We start from the raw sequence: 20,549 nt of genomic DNA, 5'->3' as shown, positions 1-20,549 counted from the left end.
CTCATATTTTTAAAATTTTTGGATTTTGACCTCATTTCACAGAGGGTTTTATCTTCAGGACCAAGTATAGTCTACACTGAAGCTGTTTTTTTTCCATAATTCTTTTTCTTTATGTTTCTACTAGGTATCTCAGGGGTATTACAGCTTGGGATCCTTTTATGTCACATTTTTGGCTCGAGAGTTCCTGGACCATGCAGGTGATGTAAAAGAAATCAAACCATAAACTCAAGAGAAAGCAGGCCTATGGCTAATGAATTCTCAGGGGAAACAATTTTTTTTTCCCTACCCAGAGTCCACACTGTTTCTTGGTGCTGTTTGTCAGAGAGTGCTTTCCTCTGAGGGTTTTCATTTAGTATAGGATTTCCATTCTCACTGCCACACTCTGGCCCTCACTCTCACTTGTCCTCATACTGACATCAATATCCAAGCCCCTTGGCCACAAAGACCAACACACCTTACCTGACAGTTACCACACCATCTAGTCCTTTACCATGCCCTTGTTAAGTACTACAGAATTCCTCATTCTTTTTAACATCACTTCCCCCAATCCACAGACTCTTTTCTGTATTTTCACCAACTCTGCTTCTTCCTTTTGACTTTCTATAAACAGAACACACAGAACTATGTTTTCCCAGCTCAGAATTCCTCTCCTCTCTACCTTCTACTTTAAACCCTTTATGTGGGTATAGTTTCTATCTGTTGCCGTGTACTTTTAGTATCTACTTGTCACTCTCTGCTTTGGGATTTCTGCCCCAACACCGTGCTTCTTAGTTCCTAGCACTGCAGCACGTGGGCAAGCTCCACTTCATCCACACGTCCACGCCAGCCTCCAGCTTGTCTAGAAGGGAGATCAGGCAAATTCTGAATGATTATTTGTGATATCTGTCAACCTAAGTGGATCACTAACTTAGCTGCTCTTCTGAAGAACAGAATTAGGTATAAGGAAAACATGAAAGAAAGAAACAGCAAACAAAAGAAACCATGGAGTAACTAGAATTGAGGATTTTAAAATAGGATCCAAAGCGTACCTCCATATCATCTTTAAAGATAGCTGGGGCAGGTTTGTATTCTGGATCTTCCACATCCCTGTTAAAATACCAACAGATGCCACAATTACTGTACTGGACTTAAAACTTCTCTTGATGGGACAAATGGGAGTCTTGTTGCAAGGACCTTTTAGTGCGTTTTCAGACTGAAATTTCTGTTCTTTAGCCTGAGGACTCGAAGCCACAGCATGAAGGTGGTTCTATGGCAAGTCAGAAGAAAGCTACCTCTAATGGACTCTTACTACCAAGTTCACTTTTAAATGTGGTAATATTAACCTCAACATAGTCTCTTACTTTTCTCTTTTGGTAAGAAAACAAAGATGGTAAAGGCCCTTACTTGTTACAATGAACAACATCATATTTCTCTTCAACTGTAATATTCTTAGCTGTCTTCTTTCCTCTTAAGCCCTCAGAATTTTATGGCCTTAATGGCCATGACCATTAAGAATGGAAAAATGAAGGACTCATCACAAGAATGGGTATGGGGCAGGTCCAGCCTCTTCCTTGATCATACTGTTGGATAAGCACTAACTTATCAGAGTATCATTAGTTCTTTCCAATTGTAAACTCGGAAAGTTTACTTACTTAAAGATAAACATCACTGACAGAATATGTGATGTTGATAGAGATGCATGGAGAAACCAAGACCCTGAAGTGCACATACCCATCCATATAATCATTTGCCCTCTGTTCTGCAGCAACTGCTTTCTCATCAGGTTTTCCCACTCTTTCCAAGAAGCATAATGCTGGGTCTGCTCGGATAGTGTTATATTTTTCATAACCTGGAGGGATCACCAATTGTGAAAGTAAAAAGGATAAAAAGAAAAAAGATGTATAAATATAAGCATTCCACACATTTATGGTAGATAATGTTCCTGGACTAAATGGACCATATATTAAAATGATATACATTAAGCATGTTTTCCAGAAATTATCACAAATTACATGATCTGGCATGTGTATATTTAAAACTTTAGATTAAATTTATCAGTTAAAGTGAAAAGAGGAAAACTGATCACACAGAACACACTTGACCTAAGAACTCTTCCTGAGGGGAAGTTATGTGAGACTTCTGCCACCCTTTCATGAAGAAGTGTAGTGACTGACAGACATAATTTGGTGGTGTATGCTGTACCTGATATTGATAATAATATGAGTGTTTCTGGAATAAAGCTGTAGGTGGAAATCAAACTGAGAACTAGCTGAATTATATTATACACAGAAGACGACTCTACCTACCTTACTTCTCACTTACCATGTTTAAAAACTCCAATAAGAAGGGACTTATCAGCATCAAAATCCCACCATTCAGCAGGAACTTCTGAGTGGTCTGGTTCTGGGACCCAAACATCAATGTCACTTTAAAAAAGAAATCACGATATGGCACTATGAATGATTACAAACAAGTTAAAGAGGAGGCAAAACTTTACCTAGTTTGTAAACAGCATTATGGTTTTTAGGAAAAGATGTTAAGATTTCATTTCATTGATCTTTTTGTTTTCCATAATTGCCACCGATAAAAATTACAAAATCGCACAACATAGTTAGCATAAAATGAATTAATATTCCTAAACTCAACAGAAGAAATGTTTCAACAGGTTTACTTTACTCTTAACGAAGCATATTCTTTCCACTGATTTCCTTTAGATACAAACAAAATGTTTTATGGGAAAGTAGAATCTTATGTCAGCAAACAGCCTGACAAAAATCAGCTGGCTCAAGTATTTCATTTTGTACACCAGCAGACTGAGGCCCTAGAAGGGCAAATTAATTGCTTTGGGCTGCAAAACAAGTCATATCTCTTCTGGACTGCTATTGGTAAGAAAATCCCACTGAAAAATTAAGCATTGCTTACAAGTAAAGGAAAATGGAAAGTTGTTTTTTTTTTCTTTTTTAAGTATTTATTTATTTATTTATTTTGAAAGAGAGACAGAGGAGGGGCAAAAGGAAAGAGAGAGGGAGAATCCCAAGCAGGCTCCATGCTGTCAGTTCAGAGCCCGATGTGGGGCTCAAACCCAAGAACTGCAAGATCATGACCTGAGACTAAATTAAGAGTCAGATGCTTAACCAACTGAGTCATCCAGGTGCCCCCATTTTCATGTTTTATTTACTCATAAGACTTAGAAGCCTTTTGTTTTCATGGCCATTGTCCTTTATTTCCACTATATTAGTGGTTAAATATTGGGTTCTTGTGAACTAGCCCGGGAACATATTGACCATTTATCAGTTTCTTTCTTTTTTTTTTTTTTAAGTTTATTTATCTATTTTGGGAGAGAGAGAGAGAAAGCAGGAGAGGGGCAGAGAGAGAATCCCAAGCAGGCTCAATGCTGTCAGTACACAGCCTGACACAGGGCTTGATCTCACAAACTGTGAGATCATGACCTGAGCCAAAATCAAGAGTTGGACACTTAACCAACTGAACCACTCAGAAGCCCCTATCAATTTATTTCTATATGAAAAGTTATTTTGAGTTTCCAAAGACAACCAACTTACAAATGACCTTGGGCTACACAAATTATTTGTAAGTAGGAAACTCCTCACTTTTTCAAATATATCCATATAGGTCTTTGTTAATTAACTTATGAAATTTTGGTGCCGAGACAAGATGAAATTCTACTTCATTTTCATTACGTTTTATCGTATCTCTGATTCTTTGAAAACTGATAAATGACGAACGTCAAACAGAGAAATTCTCAACTAGAATTATTTGATTTCCTGAAATAATTTATCCTATCCAATCTCCATCTTCTTTGTTGAATAAAATACAAGAATGATGCTTGTGTGTGAAAATTAATGACATTTATTTGCTAATTCCTGTCAGACATAAGTTGTATGTTAGGCTAAGGGAGACAATGGCTTGAATCACTATGGTAAATAAGTAAACATTTTAGTCCTTCCATGTATGGCAGATTTTCCTTTTTAGTGGTGTTGTATGTATTACTTATAAAAGGTTTCTGGGAGAGTAGTAATTTCACATGATAAGCAAAGGAAATTATGTTTGCAAAATTAAAAATGCTCTTTAGTAGTTGTTTCATATTCCTGAAAACAGCTATATTACCACAGCATTCACGGAACGGATTTATTATAGTTTTTAGTCCTTTATTATATTGTCATTTTTTAGGCATGATAATTATATATAGCATACAAATAGCACTTTGAATGTTTTAATCAAATTATGAATCAAAAACTTGCCATTTTCTGTGGTGCTTGGGTGGTTCAGTCACTAAGTGTCTGACTTTGGTTCAGAACATGATCTCACAGTTTGTGAGTTTGAGCCCTGCGTTAGGCTATCTGCTGTCAGCACAGAGCCCACTTTGGATCCTCTATCCCCCTCTCTTTTTGCCCCTCCCACCTCATGCTCTGGCTCTCTCTCTCAAAAACATTTTTTAAAAACCATGAAAAGTGGATAGGAAATTACTTTTTATTTTTCATAAATCTTTTGCCAGCAGAAAAAAGTTTTAACCCAAGGAATATGGAGAAAAGGATGTAGACCTTTCTCTAGATTCTTAAAGGAAATTATCTGCACTTAAGTAACATTATTACCTCTAATCTTCTTTAAAAAAACCCAGAAGGGCTGCAATCACAGTATTTTCTAGCTTAATGAAGAAAAATAGAGAAAGAATGATTTTCCCGTGATTTGGTCAAAGTTGAAAAAACGATGAGGAAAAATACAGTTACAGAAGATATTTATTTTTGATTCATTTCCTGACCAGGACTAAAAAGTGTGAGAACCAAAAGATGAAGGCAGGAGGAAAGAATTTAAGAGGGTCAGGTAGTTCCCCTCACCAACCATCAGGTGGCACTCTAAGCTCAGAACACTGTGACAAGCATCCGAGGTAGAAAGATTTCCTACTTGTAAAGAGCATATACCTACCCTGTGTTTGATTTTAAGGGACAAATGGATGTTAAGTGTTTGTTAACTGCTAGGGAAAGGACCATAATGAGGTGCATGTGCTCCTGTTGTTGATTTCTGTTTTTAAAGATTCAGTTCACATGCTGTCTCTTGCATAAAACTGTCTTTAACTTCCCCAGGCCAGATCACTCATTCAAAATATATTTAAACAGCACTCATTAAGTGCCAATAATAGCAATAATAAGGCAGACACTTCCTGCCCTCATGAAGAGGTACCTGCACTACTGCATGGTGAATGGTGTGACAGGGTCCTCTGGGTACGTGCCTGACCTGGAGGCTGAGGTGATGCCAGCTGAGCAGGAAGAGCCCGGAGAATGGAGGAAAGGGGGAAAGGGAATGTTCCAGCAAGAGTGCAAAAGCCTGGAGGCGTTGGTAATCATGGCACCTGTGAGAACTGTGGACCTGAAGTTCAGGAGAGAGATGTGAACTGGAGATAGATCTGGAAGACCCTCAGTATAAAAACAAAAACTGATGGGGCACCTGATGGGGCAGTTGCAAGAGTGGGCAACTCTTGATCTTGGGGTCGTGAGTTCGAGCCCCACATGGGACATACAGATTACTTAAATAAATAAAACTTAAAAAAAAATTTAAAAAACACCTGACACCACAGAAGAGAGACAGCATCCAAGAAAAGGAGGTGACAACAAGAGGGCCTATGAGAAGGCATTTAAGAGGGGTGAAGAGGAGCCTGCAGAACAATAAGCAGAAAGAAGCTAGAAAGAACACATCCAGGTGAATGCTGCTACAGACACATTTTAAGGAGGCAGTGGCCAACAAAGGTGAAGTCAGATAAGCAGTAGGGTACATCCGTGTGTTCAGCAGCAAGCTTACTAGTGGACAAGTGGGCAGGCAGAAGAGAGGGGGTGGAAGCTGAGCTGTGGGGGAGTGCGTAGGAAATGGGAGAGCAGAAAAAGGAGACACCAACACAGAAATCAAGGAGAGTGATAATACAGTAGCGTGAGGAGACACAGGTCCAAAAGCACTGTGTGTGTGTGTGTGCGTGCGTGCGTGTGTGTGTGTGTGTGTGTGCCTGGATCTATGCTGAGGGAGATACAAATATGTTAAAATCCAAATGAGAAGTTGGGGGCCAGGGGGAGATTAATGAAAGAGGAAATGTAGGGATAATTCACAGATCACAGTTTCTCCACAAGTGGAGGCCAAGGGAAAAGAGGGGTCACTTGGTCAACAAATATGTATTGGGTGTTATTATGTCCCAGATTCTAGGGGCTGTGAAAAAATGATCAATACGACAGATAGCATGTTTAACCTTCAAGCAGCTTAAACTGTAGTGGGAAGAGAAAGACAGACAAATAAACATGATTCTAATAAGCATTTCATAGGCATTATGAATGAGATAAAGTAAGGTTACGTAGTAGCGAGTGACTGCTAGGCTTGCTTTAGCTAGGGAGGCCAGGGAAGGCCTATCTGAGGAGGTAGACGCTGAATGGAGGCCTGAATGACCTGAAGAGACAGTTCTGGGAAAGCTGAGGTGTAAGAGTGTACCAGGAGGCACAGCACAGAGTGAGCCTGACGTGCTGGAGGAACAGAAACACCAGTGTGGCTGCAGCATTGTGGGTGAGGGACAGAGCGCTGAGGAAAAAGGACAACCGGGTGGGTATAGTTGCATGAATGCCTACAGAAGACAGTATTACAAAAAAATTAAAGAAGACAGCATTTCAGGAAGAAGAGAGAAGTAGAATAAGGAACAAAGAGACCAGGGTGTCGGACAGATCATATGTGGATAAAAGTCAGTCACCATTCTTCCACTGGGTTAGGAGGGAAAAAGAAAGAATGAACACAGGGAAGGTTCAGTTTTAGATTTGGTGGCAGGAAGCTTGCGGCTGCTGCTGTTGTTGTGACAGAGCCAGATGATGATGGTGATGATGGTGATGATGATGATGATGATGACTGATACTGCTATTAGTGACAGAGCCAGATTGAGACTAACAGAGGAAAGGCAACAAACTGGCAAGGGTGAATTCTGTAAATTTGGTAGAATTTTCTTCTTGTGAACTTCACTGAGTAAGCAGCCACTTTGATAGACAGTTTTCTGGTCATAGAATTTTTGCTATTTTCAGTATATTACTGAAAATATCAACAGGTTATTTAATTAATTTACCTTGCATCAACTCCATCAAATACTTTCTGACACTCATTTCCAATGACTTCTTGCTTTAGATAATACAGCATTCTTACACGAAGCAAAACCCTAAAATGAGGGAAAGGAAATCAAAAGACACAAAGATATTAATCATTAAAGAAAATTCATCCATGAGGTTAAAATTGGAAAAGAATTTGTACACAGAATTTTTGTAATTAAGTAATTACTTCTGATTAAATAAATCTCATTACTACCATATATATAAAATAGGTTTCTCCAAAATCTTCACAATCATCATTATTTAATATCCAAGTAAGATATAATGAGATCATTTGGAGGCCAGTTTTATTTCTCTCTCTGTTGATGAAAACAGTGACACAAGAGGTATATACCATGATTTGCTGAAGGATACCCTGTAAGATTAAGATTAGGATTGGTCCTAGACCACACTGTCTCTGTACTCAAAATCAGCATGTTTTAAGATTTTTAATAAATTCAGAAATATAAACTTCTAAAGAGTTGTGTTAAAAATACCCTACTACCTACTTATTACAGTGATGTTTTATATGTTTTTTGTATCCTTCATCTTGAAGTAGCTGCTCAGGATTATATTTTCGAAGCCATTCTGCTTTCTGTATATCAAATGAGCTTGTTTGAGTCTTTACTTTCTTCCCTTTTCGACCCCTGGGTACTGGGGCTGACAGGCCTGTTAAAATGAGAAGGACACGTGATATCAGGGATAATCTGTAGAAAGATTTGCAATTTGGCACATTTTTTTCAACACAAGAAATTTCTGGAGACTTTCAGAGGTCTGTGCAGGCTGTATAGAGATCTTTAAAATATTAATGGTAACATGGGGCGCCTGGGCGTCTCAGTTGGTTAAGCCTCCGACTTCGGCTCAGGTCATGATTTCATGGTTTGTGGGTTCGAGCCCCGCGTCGGGCTCTGTGCTGACAGCTCAGAGCCTGGAGCCTGCTTCAGATTCTATGTTTCCTTCTCTCTCTGCCCCTCCCCTGCTCAAGCTTTGTCTCTCTCTGTCTCTCAAAAAAAAAAAAAAAAAAAATGTTTAAAAAAATATATATTAATGGTAACAATACTGACCCAATCACAAGGTAAGTTAACATGATGATTATACACACATATTAACAGTTCCCCACAAACACCCAATAATTCTGTATCTGAAATTAATCACTGTAATTTCCATTTTGTTCTAAAACACATTATTTGTTTTCCAAATGTAAAAACCAAAAGCTAAAACCTGTACCTCTGCTTTGCTTTTAGTTTCTTTAGTTACAAAATAAGCTTTGGCCTCTTGATTTTCAAAACTGCATTAGGTTTAGTCATTGTGGATTCCTGTTTAAGAGAGCTATATTCATTTTATGTGATACTTTTGTTGTGAAATATTTCTTTTTCTTTTACTATTTTAAAGTAATCTCTACACCAAACGGAGGGCTCAAACTTACAACCCCAAGATCAAGAGTCACATGCTCTACTGAATGAGCCAGCCAGGCGCCCCTGAAATATTTCAAAACTACAGAAAATATATTCCTACTCTTAACCTTAGCATATTCCATATTTGGTCAGTATTTTATTAAAGGAAATGAATACGCATAGTTGAAGTTCAATTCACTCCTTCCTTCCCAGAGATAATCACTACCCTGAATTTGTCTTTTCATTCCATGCCTCTTTGTATTCATAGGTCGGAGAAATATTTAAGTTTACAGACATTGTATTTCACATGCAATTCTGCAAATTATTGATTACTTTGGTATTTTTTTGAGAGTTAATACTTGCCGACTCACAAGGCTGTAATTTATCCATTTTAACTGCTGTTAAAAATCTACTGTATGAGTATCACTGCATACCACCACCTACCTATTAAACTCAATGATGCTTGAGTTGTTTCACTTACAATTTTTAACAATTACTAAAAAAACAGTTTTGATTCCTTTCAATTTCTATCTCGTATCTCTTTTCCTTGCTGTCCTCTACCAGCCAGGAATCTTACCACAACGGTAAACAGAAGCATGCTGTGGCCTGTCCATTTCTTCTGACAATATTGGCAATTTTGCCTTTATATTTTGAGACCGTTTTGTTTGGTGTATAAAGTTCATACTTGTTATATCTCCTTTTATGGATCAGTCATTTTATTACTGTGTAGTATCTCTTGTTGGTACTAATTAATGCCCTCCACCTTAAATTGCTATTCTGTTCTATGTTAATACTGTTCTATATTCCAGAGTCCTCCTCACTCTGATTTGGAAACCAGTGCATAATTAAAAACATACATACTTAAGTTTTCCTAATAAAACATGTAGATATTCCATATAAACTTCTCTTTAACAAAACTGCTTCAGATTTCATCACATAATCCTATTTACTTTTTCACTTCTGCTACATGCTAATTTATAATTTACACGAGATCTGTTGTGCTTGACTATTTCTACAGCACCTTATTCTTCCTCCAAAATCACAGTATATTTGAAGTATCTTTAAAGATATTAATGCTGGTTTAAAAAAGTTCTTTTCCTTGCATAGTCCTTATTTCCTCCGAGTTCATTTAGATGGTCTGTTTCTCGTCTCTACCTCTCATGTTGGAAACTTTCCTCGGGTGTCTGGTATCCTTGGTTGTTTGCTCATATTTGAGACAGACCAAAAAGTTGACACAGATGGTCTGACGGGACTCACTGAAGGGCAATCTGCTGTTATCCTTCATATTGTTAGGTTTTGCCCTGATCAGACTCCGCAAAGAAAATTCTTTAGTTTTCTTCCTTGAGTATGACATTGTTCAATATACATACATTCATTCGGTCCCCATTTAGGAGCTCCATACCTCAACTACCAATGCAACCCAGAGACCCTCCACTTCACTCTCCCTAGAGAACAAACTTTAAGTCATTTTTCATCCTGATGACACAGAACTGAAGAGGATATTTAGCAATCTGAACTCTGTTTAAACCACTTGTAGTCAAAACCTCTGTCCTTTACACCTACTTTCAGAGGTTCCTGATATGTCACAAGCTGAAACTTTTGGGTAATCTGTGCAGCAAACCAGTCGGTCGTTGCCTTTTCCTACTGCTGACCTAAGATTCAACTCTCTCTGGTTGGTTGAGTTAGTCACCACTCACCTATTTGCTTCCAGGTTCCAAAACTGTGTTGCTATTTCCTCTCCCATTCTCTCTCTTCTTTTGAGGGTTTATGCCTATTTACTTTTTAATTATGGAATTAAGCATAGTCAAAAACAGATGGAGAAATATGAAGGATCACAATGTCCTGTCATCCAACTTTAATAATTATCAGCTCATGGTCAATTTTGTTTCATCTATACCCTGTTCACTCCCCAACCTTCTATGTTATTATTTTTTTTCTTCTATATTATTTTGAAGTAAATCTAAGACACCAATCATTTCATGAACAAATATGACTATCTTTTATTTATTAATTTTTAAAATTTATTTATTTAAGTCATCTCTACCACCAACGTGGGGCTAAAACTCACAATCCCAAGATCAAGAGCTGTACTCACCTCTGACTAGGCCAGTCAGATACCCACCCCCCTTTTAAAGTTTATTTACTTAAGTAATCTCTACCCTCGATGTGGGGCTCTTTTAGCGATATATAAAAGACAAAGCCTCCTTTAAAAAAATAACCATTATCAGCCCCAAGAAAGGCAAATAATACTTCCTTAATACTTGATATTCAAATTTACTATTATCTAAAAAAGATAATTTTAAAAAATCCCCTGGGCTGTTTGTTTCAACCAGGAATGAAATAAGACCCCCACAATGCAAGCAGTTAAGGACTCTTAAATCTTTTAGGTTACAGCAGGGTTTTCAATCTCGGCACTGTTGGTATTTTGAACTGCATAGTTCTTTATTGTGCAGGGCTGTCTATATCCCCGTGCCCTCTACCTACTAGATGCTAGTGACATGCTCAAAGCAGTGACAATCCTAAATGGTGGCAGGACTGGGCACAGAATCATGTCTGGCTGAGAGCCACGGGTTTTGGATAGCCTCTTTACCTGCCTGCCCCCACTTTGTTGAAGAAACTAGGACTTTTGTCTGTGGAATTTATCAAGTGTAATGCCTTAATTTTTTTTTTTCTCTTCACTGACATGTAAGTGGGGTTTCAAGGAAGAGTGAGATTATATTTGTGTCCATCTTCCATCCTTACCTGAAGTCAGTTCTGCACGTTACTGATTTAATTGCCTACAACTAAGACAGCCTCCAGTGATCACCCTAATCTAAAATAGGTGCTTTCTGTTTTCTCCATTTCAGAAGTTATTTTATTTACCTCACAGTACTTATCACATTCTGTAATTATTTATCTCCTTTCTTATTATGTCTATCTACCTGGCCGGAATGCAAAGTTCATGATGAGCTCAGGGATCTTGTTTCTTCTTATCTTCCCACTACCTTGCATGAGAAGCACACAGTAGACACTATAACAGGTATGTGTTGATTAAATAGAACAAAATTGTAACACAACTTTCAGGGCGTAGTAATCTTTTTTATCTTTACAGAAAAATCAATTACTTTATGCTATGAAAGAATTACTTTATGCAGAAAAGAATGTTCTATTAGAAAGGATGTGGAGAAAAAGGGACTTATATATACCTTATATATACAATTTACAGTTGTAAACTGGTATAGTCATATCTGATGGCAAATTAAAGTATTTATGAAAACTTAAAATGTATACATCAGTGTTTCTCAACTTTAATATACATACTAATTGCTAAGGAACTTGTTAAAATTCAGTTTCTGATTCAGTAAGTCTGAGGCCCAAGATTTTGTACTTCTAGGAAGCTCTCAGGAGATGCTGACGCTATTAACCCATAGACCACATTTTAGGTACTAAGGATGTACATAAGCTATCCTTCGACAATTCCAATTCATGGTATTTATTTTAGTGAAAGGTTTATTCACATGAACAAGGATAAACGCAGAAGGATCTTCACTGAAACTTGTTTTTTAATTCTCTACAGTGAGAAATGGCCTAAGTGCCCATCATTAAAAGCAGATGCTAAATAAACTATGGAATAGCAACACTATGAACTACTAAAAAGGAGTTTTAAAAATGAGATAGATCTATATGAACACGGATGAGGGAAGACTGCTGAGACAACAACCTGCAAACGGATTTATGTTGGATCAATAACCAAACTGCACGTAAACCTGTATGTGAAACCCAACCAAACTGGTAACACTGGTATTTTCTAAGTTGGAACTTGAACTGATTCATTAGTGTTAACTGTACAGTGCTTCAACACTTTACAGGGTACTATGGTGCCACCTATATAACTAAACACAAATGTAATAAGAAAGAATGTTCTTACCCAGATGATTTTGTAGCTCTCGTGTCTGCCCATCTTCAGTTGGAGTAATGAGATCCCATATGAAGCCTTTAATTTTCTCATCTCCTCGGTAGTGAACAAGGCAATAAGCTAAGAGGGCTCGGCAAATTATTTCTACATCATGCTCATTCAGCTGCCTTTTAAAACGGCCATGAGACAGAATCTCTCTCCATCGGCCCCATCTGGTTAAAAAAGGTAAACTTACATTAATATTTAGTCAAGTTCTAGAGAAAAACAGAACTCATGGATAAAAGGCTTGAAAACTACAAAAAACACATTTGTCATGAATAGGATTTACCTAATAAAGTTTTTTTCCCTGAGTGTAAAATGCAGAACCATGGTATAGTGATTTCAAATGTGTCTTATTCAGTAATGGATAACAAGATTATCCATTTTATATTATTGAATATGCAAATCTCAGAAAAACAAGGAATTTGACTTCAGTGATACATTTATAATTTAAAACTTAAGGATACTCCATCATTCTGCTATTAAATATATGTTAAGCATATAAATGTAGGGTATTTTAAATCTACTTAAAATAGATTTTTATTGATTCTAACAAGATGAAAAAATACACTAGAATACAGTGTACGTTTTCTGTAACTTTATATAGACTATTAACAAGAAACATTAAAAAATTTTTTTTACCCATAAACTAGAAGATTTTTCTCTACTCTAAAGCATTCAGTTCTTCCATAGCCATTGGAACGATCACAGGGTCTCCGGAGTTTGGGCTTTTCATCCCCTTCACTTTCGGCTTCAGATAATTCCGCCAACTCATCTTTTGTGGCACTAAAGGGTCTTGTTTGCTTCCTAATTCTTGGAGTGTCAATAACCAAGCTGTTCTGTAAAATTGTTAACAGCTATTACTTAAAGGTCCTTTTACTATTTTGTTTATAACAGTGTTTTATATCTTCACCTTTCAAATTGTACAAACAATAAAATAATTACAAAAAGTCAGAAAAAGAAATTACTAACAATTTCATCAACCTACCAGATCAACTTAAAAATTTTTATATTCCTTTAAAATGCTTATTACCATACACATATAATATTGTGACATCACAGTCATAGGATGAAAAGAATTTGGTATTTGGTCTTATCATTAATATGAGAGTTATTGTGTTATGCTTTATATAATAACCATAATATATTTTTAAACTATATTTATGCATCTTAGTTTTCTTTACCTAATTCATAGTTTAGATTGTTTTCAATTTTTTTTCGCCTTATTTTTAAGTAGGTTTCACACCCAGCGTGGAACCCAAAGAGGGGCTTGAACTCACAATCCTAAGATCAAGACCTGGGCTGAGATCAAGAGTTGGATGCTTAACAGGTTGAGCCCCCCAAGAGCCTTCGTTTTCAATTTTTAAAATACATAATGCTAAAGTAAATATTTGTTAAAAAAATTTTTTTTAATGTTTACCTAGTTTTGAGCCAGAGAGAGGCAGAGCATGAATGGGAGAGGGGCAGAGAGACAGGGAGACATAGAATCTGAAGCAGGCTCCAGGCTCCGAGCTGTCAGCACAGAGCCCGACACGGGGCTCAAACTCATAGACCATGAGACCATGACCTGAGCCGAAGTCGGATGCTTAACCGACTGAGACACCCAGGTGCCCCATTAAAATAAATATTTGTAATCTAAGTTTATCCTAAAGATAAATCCAAAAAAGGGAAATATCTAGAAATACCAATACTGGTCAAAGGATTTAAATATTTTATAGACCCAAAAACATGTTTTAGTCCTTTCCAAAAGAGTTATATTAATACACAAAAAGCAAGGTAATTAAGTGTATGAACCTCACCGTGTTTAATTCAGTTTAACTCATTCAAAACAACTTAAGTTGACATGTTTTTTACCTTCAATGAAATATTTCCAAGTTAGGAAGATATTCTTTGAGAACATGTAAAAAGTCTGTTTCTCCTTCAATTTTGCCCACTAATTTTAGAATTCATCAATGGGTCTTGTCTGCTACAATTATTACTGTGGGCAATACATGGTAGAACTCTTCTCTTATTCCTTCTATATTTGTTAATCAGCCTTTTTTCAGTAAGAAAGAGTTGTCCTTTTGCCCCACCCCAGCTTCTTTAAAGACAAAAAAAACCCCAAAAAACCCTAACTGTATTTTTTGAGTAAATTTTCAAGTCTTCTGCCCACAATCTTTTGAGGTTTGATGTATTTTTGATCACCTTATATGAGCTTTCGTGTAATAACAATATTGACTTTGATATAAATTTCTGCTATAAATAAGTCTCACCAGTCTAACTGCCCTTTTATTTTCCATTAAGTACTCTGGAGTACTTAATGGAAAAAGTACTTAAGTAGTCTTATGTATTTGCATATGCCAAACATTTCCTTTGTGATTTCTTTCTAATTTAGAATGTTTTCCCACCAAGTATTTGATAAAACAGAAATCTAGTTTTTCCATTTTTTCATACTTTCGAAGAATTAAAAAAAATTTTTTTATTGCAAATTGGAGTTTACTTGGTATAGAGTATATCATTATAAAGTTCCCCCCAACGCTAACTCAATATTCTAGTCATGATTATTATATAATGCCTTTTTCTCTAATATTTCTTTATTAAAACTTATAATTTGATCTTTTTCTGTTATTTTGTTCTTATTCTTTATATCTTTTTCTCAGTAGCATGCTGTTTTAATCATGTTTATAATACATTATGTTTTAATAGATAGTAAATAATGCTAGTCTGCCTTCTTTGTACCTCATCTTCAGAAAACCTTTAAATGTCTTTTTCAAAGCATAAATAAGAAAATGTAACTGTACAAGTATTAAATGAGTAAGTGCTTATAAAAGTTTACTTATAAAGTGCTTAACTCCCCAAGGTAATATACAAGGCCCTATAATGTGACCCATATCTATGGTCTCTGACCTTGCCTATCACCTCCTCACTGTCTACACTACCATGTCATTTCTATTTCTGGAATACCAGAGCTTATTTCCACCAATGGCTTACTGCCATTCCCTGTACCTTGAAAGATTTTCCTCATGTCTTTACATTATTGGCTCTTTCTGGTCATTCAATCTCAGCACAACTGAGAGTGACCTCCCTTGACCACGTCGCTTAATGCTGTCTCTACACCTCCCAGCATTCTCTGCCATCTGTTTCATTTTCTTCCCTCTCTGAAACTATCTTATGCACTTGTTTACTTCTGTCTCACCTACCAGAATTCATAAGTTGTGTAAAAGCAGTGGTTGCTTTGTCTTGGGCACACTGTCCCTAATGTGAGAATGGCACTTGACTCATAGTTGGATGAATGCATAAATGCATACAAGTGTCTCTGGATCCCCAACAGAGACTTTTGAAAACTCACAAATATCACACTATAGGCAGTGTTCTGTATCTCCCTCATATTTTAAATTTAACTGTGTTGGAGCTCTTTCTATATCACTAGTACATAGGGATCTACATGATTATTTTTACTTATTGAATTAGACAGTAATGCATGCACTAATCCTCTATCGTAAGAGGTTTAATTAGTTTGTAAGTTTTTTCTAAAACAAAAAAATGTGGCAATGAACATCACTGTACTGTTGTTATCATTGTACCTGTATGATTATTGCTGTAAGACAGGTTCCTAAAAGTGCATTTAAAATAAACATTTAATATTCTTGACAATTCATTTTTCCAGGGAAACTTTACATATTGTCTGGTTATATGAAAAAACTGTTAACATTTTGATTTTGGTTGCGTTTCTATGTTTATAAACTCTTTTTTTAAATTTTTTAAAAATGCATTTATTTATTTTTAACAGAGACAGAGAGATAGGAGTACGAGTGGGGGAGGGGCAGAAAGCGAGGGAGACACAGAATCCGAGGCAGGCTCCAGGCTTTGAGCTGTCAGCACAGAGCCCAATGCAGAGATCGAATCCATGAACCACGAGATCATGACCTGAGCTAAACTTGGAAACTTAACCGACTAAGCCACCCAGGTGCCCCTATGTTTACAAACTCTTAAAATGCTTAAAATATGTAGTTTTCTTGCCAACTGACAAATCTCCCAATTAAATTTGATAATTTACTTAACTAAATCACATATATCTGTCAGTAAGTATACTCCTAAGTGTTTGGTATCTTTTTTTCCTTCTGTGAATAGATGTTTTCTTCCATTATATTTTTCTACTTCTGTTAGTACCAATATTTAAGAAGGCTAAGTGGTGTATTTATCTTCTATCCAGTTAATTCATTAAACTCATTTATTTATTTTTAAATGTTTATTTTATTTTAGAGAGAGAGAAAGAGTGAGAGGGAGCGAGTGAGGAGAGGGGCAGAAAGAATCCCAAGCAGGCTCCGTGCTATCAGTGTAGAGCCAGACATGGGATCTGATCTCATGAACCGTGAGATCATGACATGGGTTGAAATCAAGAGTTGGAGGCTTAACCGACTAAGCCATCAGGGCACTCCTATACTTTTAATGAGTAAAAAATTCCATTGCTTCCAGATTCCACTGCCTTTTTATTTTTATTTTTTTTAAATGCTCATTTATTTTTGAGAGAGCTCAAGTGTGGGAAAAGCACACAGAGGGGGACAGAGGACTTGAAGCAGGCTCTGCGCTGATAGGCTGACAGCAGCAAACCCGATGTGGCTCCAACTCACGAACTGCAAGATCATGACCCAAGCCCAAGTCGGATGCTCAACCAACTGAGCCACCCACGTGCCCCTCCATTGCCTTTTTAGACATATAAACATGCCATATGTAAATAATGATGTTTTTATAAATATCGTTTCAAATTTACTTATTTGTTTCACATACAATTACACATATTTCTGAAACACATTAAATAGTAACGATTGTGTATGGCAGTGGTATTATTTCTCATTGTAAAGTTTTACATTTTAATTAAAAAGACTATCTATTAAAATAGATCCCATGCACCAATGCTTAATATAGAATTCTTTTAATCATTTAGCAGTTATCTTGCTAATAGATAAGATTCACAAACATTGATTCCTATACATAATTAGACAGGTGTCTTATGAAGTAAACAGTTATGTTATTATTAGTTCTACAAATTGTATTTTAGCTTTTTGGCCCTTTCTTAGCTCTAAGTAAAGTTAAAAAAGAAACAGTTTTGCCACTTTCTTGACTGTTTTTTTTTCTCCTTTTGTATCTGACTGGATCATCATTAATGGGAGCGGACTCCAAGGAAACAAAGTTAAAGAGCAAAATAAACATAACTGATGATTTGAAAACATTTTACAAATTAAAAAACACATTACAATTTTAAGAATATGAGTATCCAAACTTAAATTTTCCCTGTATTACAACCTATCATGATAGATACCAGAGGTATTAAATTGAAGCAGTGCCTAACTCAATATATGATCATTCAGATACTCCACATCAATTTATTTATGAAGTAAATTTATTTCAGTAAGTACACAGTTGAATACCTTAAAATATTATAATAATATGAGAAAGTATCCTAATAGATAATTTTTTAAAGGGAAAGAAATACTTACTCTGCCACTGATGGCATCTATATCTATTTCTGCCTTTTTAGCCCATTTCTGCCAGAAGTTAGGATCATCTAAGGAAATATCTGTCCGATTTCCAGATGCCACAAAACTCGCCTGAAATACATAATGGCAGTTTTTCAAAATGTTTTGAAGTTTAGAGGAAAATCTATCAAAGTATATTTACAACATTATCTCCTCACATTTATTGGGGATAGAATTTGAATTCAGCATACACACATACATTCAAAGGATACTCCAAATGCTATGGTCTGAAACAGCACAGTATCTGCTCACGGCAAAAGGCTCACTGCCAACATAGGCTGGAGTTTTTAGGAAAGGATTAAGTAAGTTATTACTGTTTTTAACTCAAGCTTTTGATAAGTAAGGATCAAATCTCTTTGGTCAAGAAGCTACACAGGACAGAGATACGCTTTCTAGATATACTACATGAATATTAAGAAATTAGGTTAGAACAAGAATTTCAAAACTGCTTGCCCTATACAGTTCATTTTCTGGTATACTCCTACTTTATTTCCATCATATTTTTAAAGAGATAGATCTCCTAAAGAAAATGCAATACAGGATATAAGAAATAAAAAAAAAATCAGTCTGTCTTTACCTTAAAATGCTTTTCCTTACAACAATACTGCATAGTCATTGTAAAAATTTAAGAGATTACAGAAAAACAAAAAAAAAATACAGATGATTTACTTTCTTAAATATTGTAGAAATCATACAATCTTTTAGTTGGAACAAACTTTAGATATTGCAGCTCAACACTGTCACTTACAAACTAATAACCGTTATTTGAAACTTAAGTCCCTGAAAATAGATACGCCACTTCAAAGGAAGTCATCAAAGTGCTTTATAAAAATGAAACAAACAGTAAAGATACGTGATGCTTTAAAAAAGAAAAGAGCCTGAAAAATGCATGGGAACACTTACAAGAGTTAAAGGGAAGAATGTAGTCAAATTATTTTCAAAAGAGAATATAATTGGTAAATGGCTTACAGATAATGCTTAATTATCTGGGATATAATCAAATGATAAAAATCTTCATTAAAAAACCCATCTTGATGGCATTTTAAAAGAAAATTACACATTAAAGAGATGATAAAGCAGCTATACCCAAACAAGCCATTTATGACATTCAAGGTAAGTCTGCAAGTCTGAAAGTTTGAACAGTGGAACACTAATGATATGAAGGAATCACTGTGAATTTGATTTTTGAATGTAATGGTAAGTATTGTGGGTGTGTTAAAGAAATCTTCATATATATTATACATATGCCTGTATATATACTATCTGGGATTTCCTTTAAAATAATATGAAGGATGGATAAGGTAATGATGAAGCAAGTTTGGCATGAGTTGATACTTATTGAAGCTGAGTGATAAGTATACAGGTTTTATTATACCACTGTCTATATTTGTACTTTGAATCTTTAGACTGAGTCTAACAAATGAATTAGAAACAAAATTAAAATCCTAAATGCCTCTTATGAACTTAAAAGATTCTGTTCATGACACTACTTACCAAATATTAAGTATATTCATTCCATCAAACATTCTTTTGAGGCTGGGTTATTAAGATGCTATATAAGAAGTGTTGAAATATTATAAATGTTTAAAATGTACATTTTGCTGGCATACTTATGAAACAGAAGTGATAGCAATAAATATTTTAATGAAATGAATTTAAGGGGCGCCTGGGTGGCTCAGTTGGTTAAGCGTCCAACTTCAGCTCAGGTCATGATCTCACAATTCATGAGTTTGAGCCCCGCATCGGGCTCTGTGCTGACAGCTCAGAGCCTGGAGCCTGCTTCGGATTCTGTGTCTCCCTCTCTCTCTGCCCCTCCCCTGCTTGTGCGCTGTCTCTCTGTGTCTTAAAAATAAACATTAAAAAAATTTAAAAAAAAGAAATGAATTTAAATTTTATGGGGTTTTTTTTGTTTGTTTTTTGGTTTTTTTGCTTGCTCTAAAACTATAGCTTTGTAGGCTCTAAGTGTAATCACAACTGTCCTTATAAGAGGAAAAGGCTATGTGACAATAGAAGCAGAGACTGGAATAATATGGTCACAAACAGGAAACGTAGGCACTCAAAAAAGCTGGACAGATTCTCCTCTGGAGCCTCCAGGGAAAACCCATCCTACTGACACCTGGAGTTTTAGCCTGTAAAGACTCATTTTGGACTTCTGACGTCCAGAACTATAAGAGAATAAATGTGTGCTGTGGTGATTTGTCACAGTGGCAACAAGAAATAGTACAGCCAGACTCCTCTTCATGATAAAATACATATTATAAAAACCCATATCCAACTTAAAACAGCACAGGCTAACCAACTTGATAAAATGAAAAGTAGTAGCCATCATCATCTGCATAGATGTATTTGATGACAAAGTATTATGAACGAGTGTAAGGAAGAGATATCTAAATTTGCTCAAGTAATTCTTAAACTATGAGGGGACTTCTACTTGTTAATTCAGAAATGAATTTCTCATAACTGAGGACATATGATATCCATACTTTCAAATCTTCATTAATTAGATTCATCAACTTCCAGGAACACTGAAAAGTTCACTGAGGTTCTTTGGGTTTTATTTTGTACTATATAGTTTCACTGATAACATGCTTCTTGAGATTTAACAAAG

General features: G+C 35.9%; 1 protein-coding gene across 12 annotated transcripts in view; it reads right to left on the bottom strand.

Moving 5' to 3' along the window:
- CHD9 (chromodomain helicase DNA binding protein 9) overlaps positions 1-20,549 on the bottom strand; it is a 233,048-nt gene that overhangs the window by 34,466 nt on the left and 178,033 nt on the right. For all 12 annotated transcript variants that reach the window (XM_042920638.1, XM_042920644.1, XM_042920637.1 and 9 more), the window contains 8 exons: positions 17,903-18,013; positions 13,068-13,264; positions 12,399-12,598; positions 7,607-7,766; positions 7,079-7,168; positions 2,302-2,405; positions 1,711-1,828; positions 1,029-1,086 (listed from right to left, as the gene is read on the bottom strand). In XM_042920638.1, coding sequence (XP_042776572.1) covers positions 1,029-1,086; positions 1,711-1,828; positions 2,302-2,405; positions 7,079-7,168; positions 7,607-7,766; positions 12,399-12,598; positions 13,068-13,264; positions 17,903-18,013 — 1,038 coding nt within the window. The remainder of the gene's footprint in view (positions 1-1,028; positions 1,087-1,710; positions 1,829-2,301; positions 2,406-7,078; positions 7,169-7,606; positions 7,767-12,398; positions 12,599-13,067; positions 13,265-17,902; positions 18,014-20,549) is intronic.

This window comes from Panthera leo, chromosome E2 (assembly GCF_018350215.1).
Source record: "Panthera leo isolate Ple1 chromosome E2, P.leo_Ple1_pat1.1, whole genome shotgun sequence".
In the NCBI taxonomy this organism is placed as follows: Eukaryota; Metazoa; Chordata; class Mammalia; order Carnivora; family Felidae; genus Panthera; species Panthera leo.
This window is presented reverse-complemented; position numbering and strand designations above follow the sequence as displayed.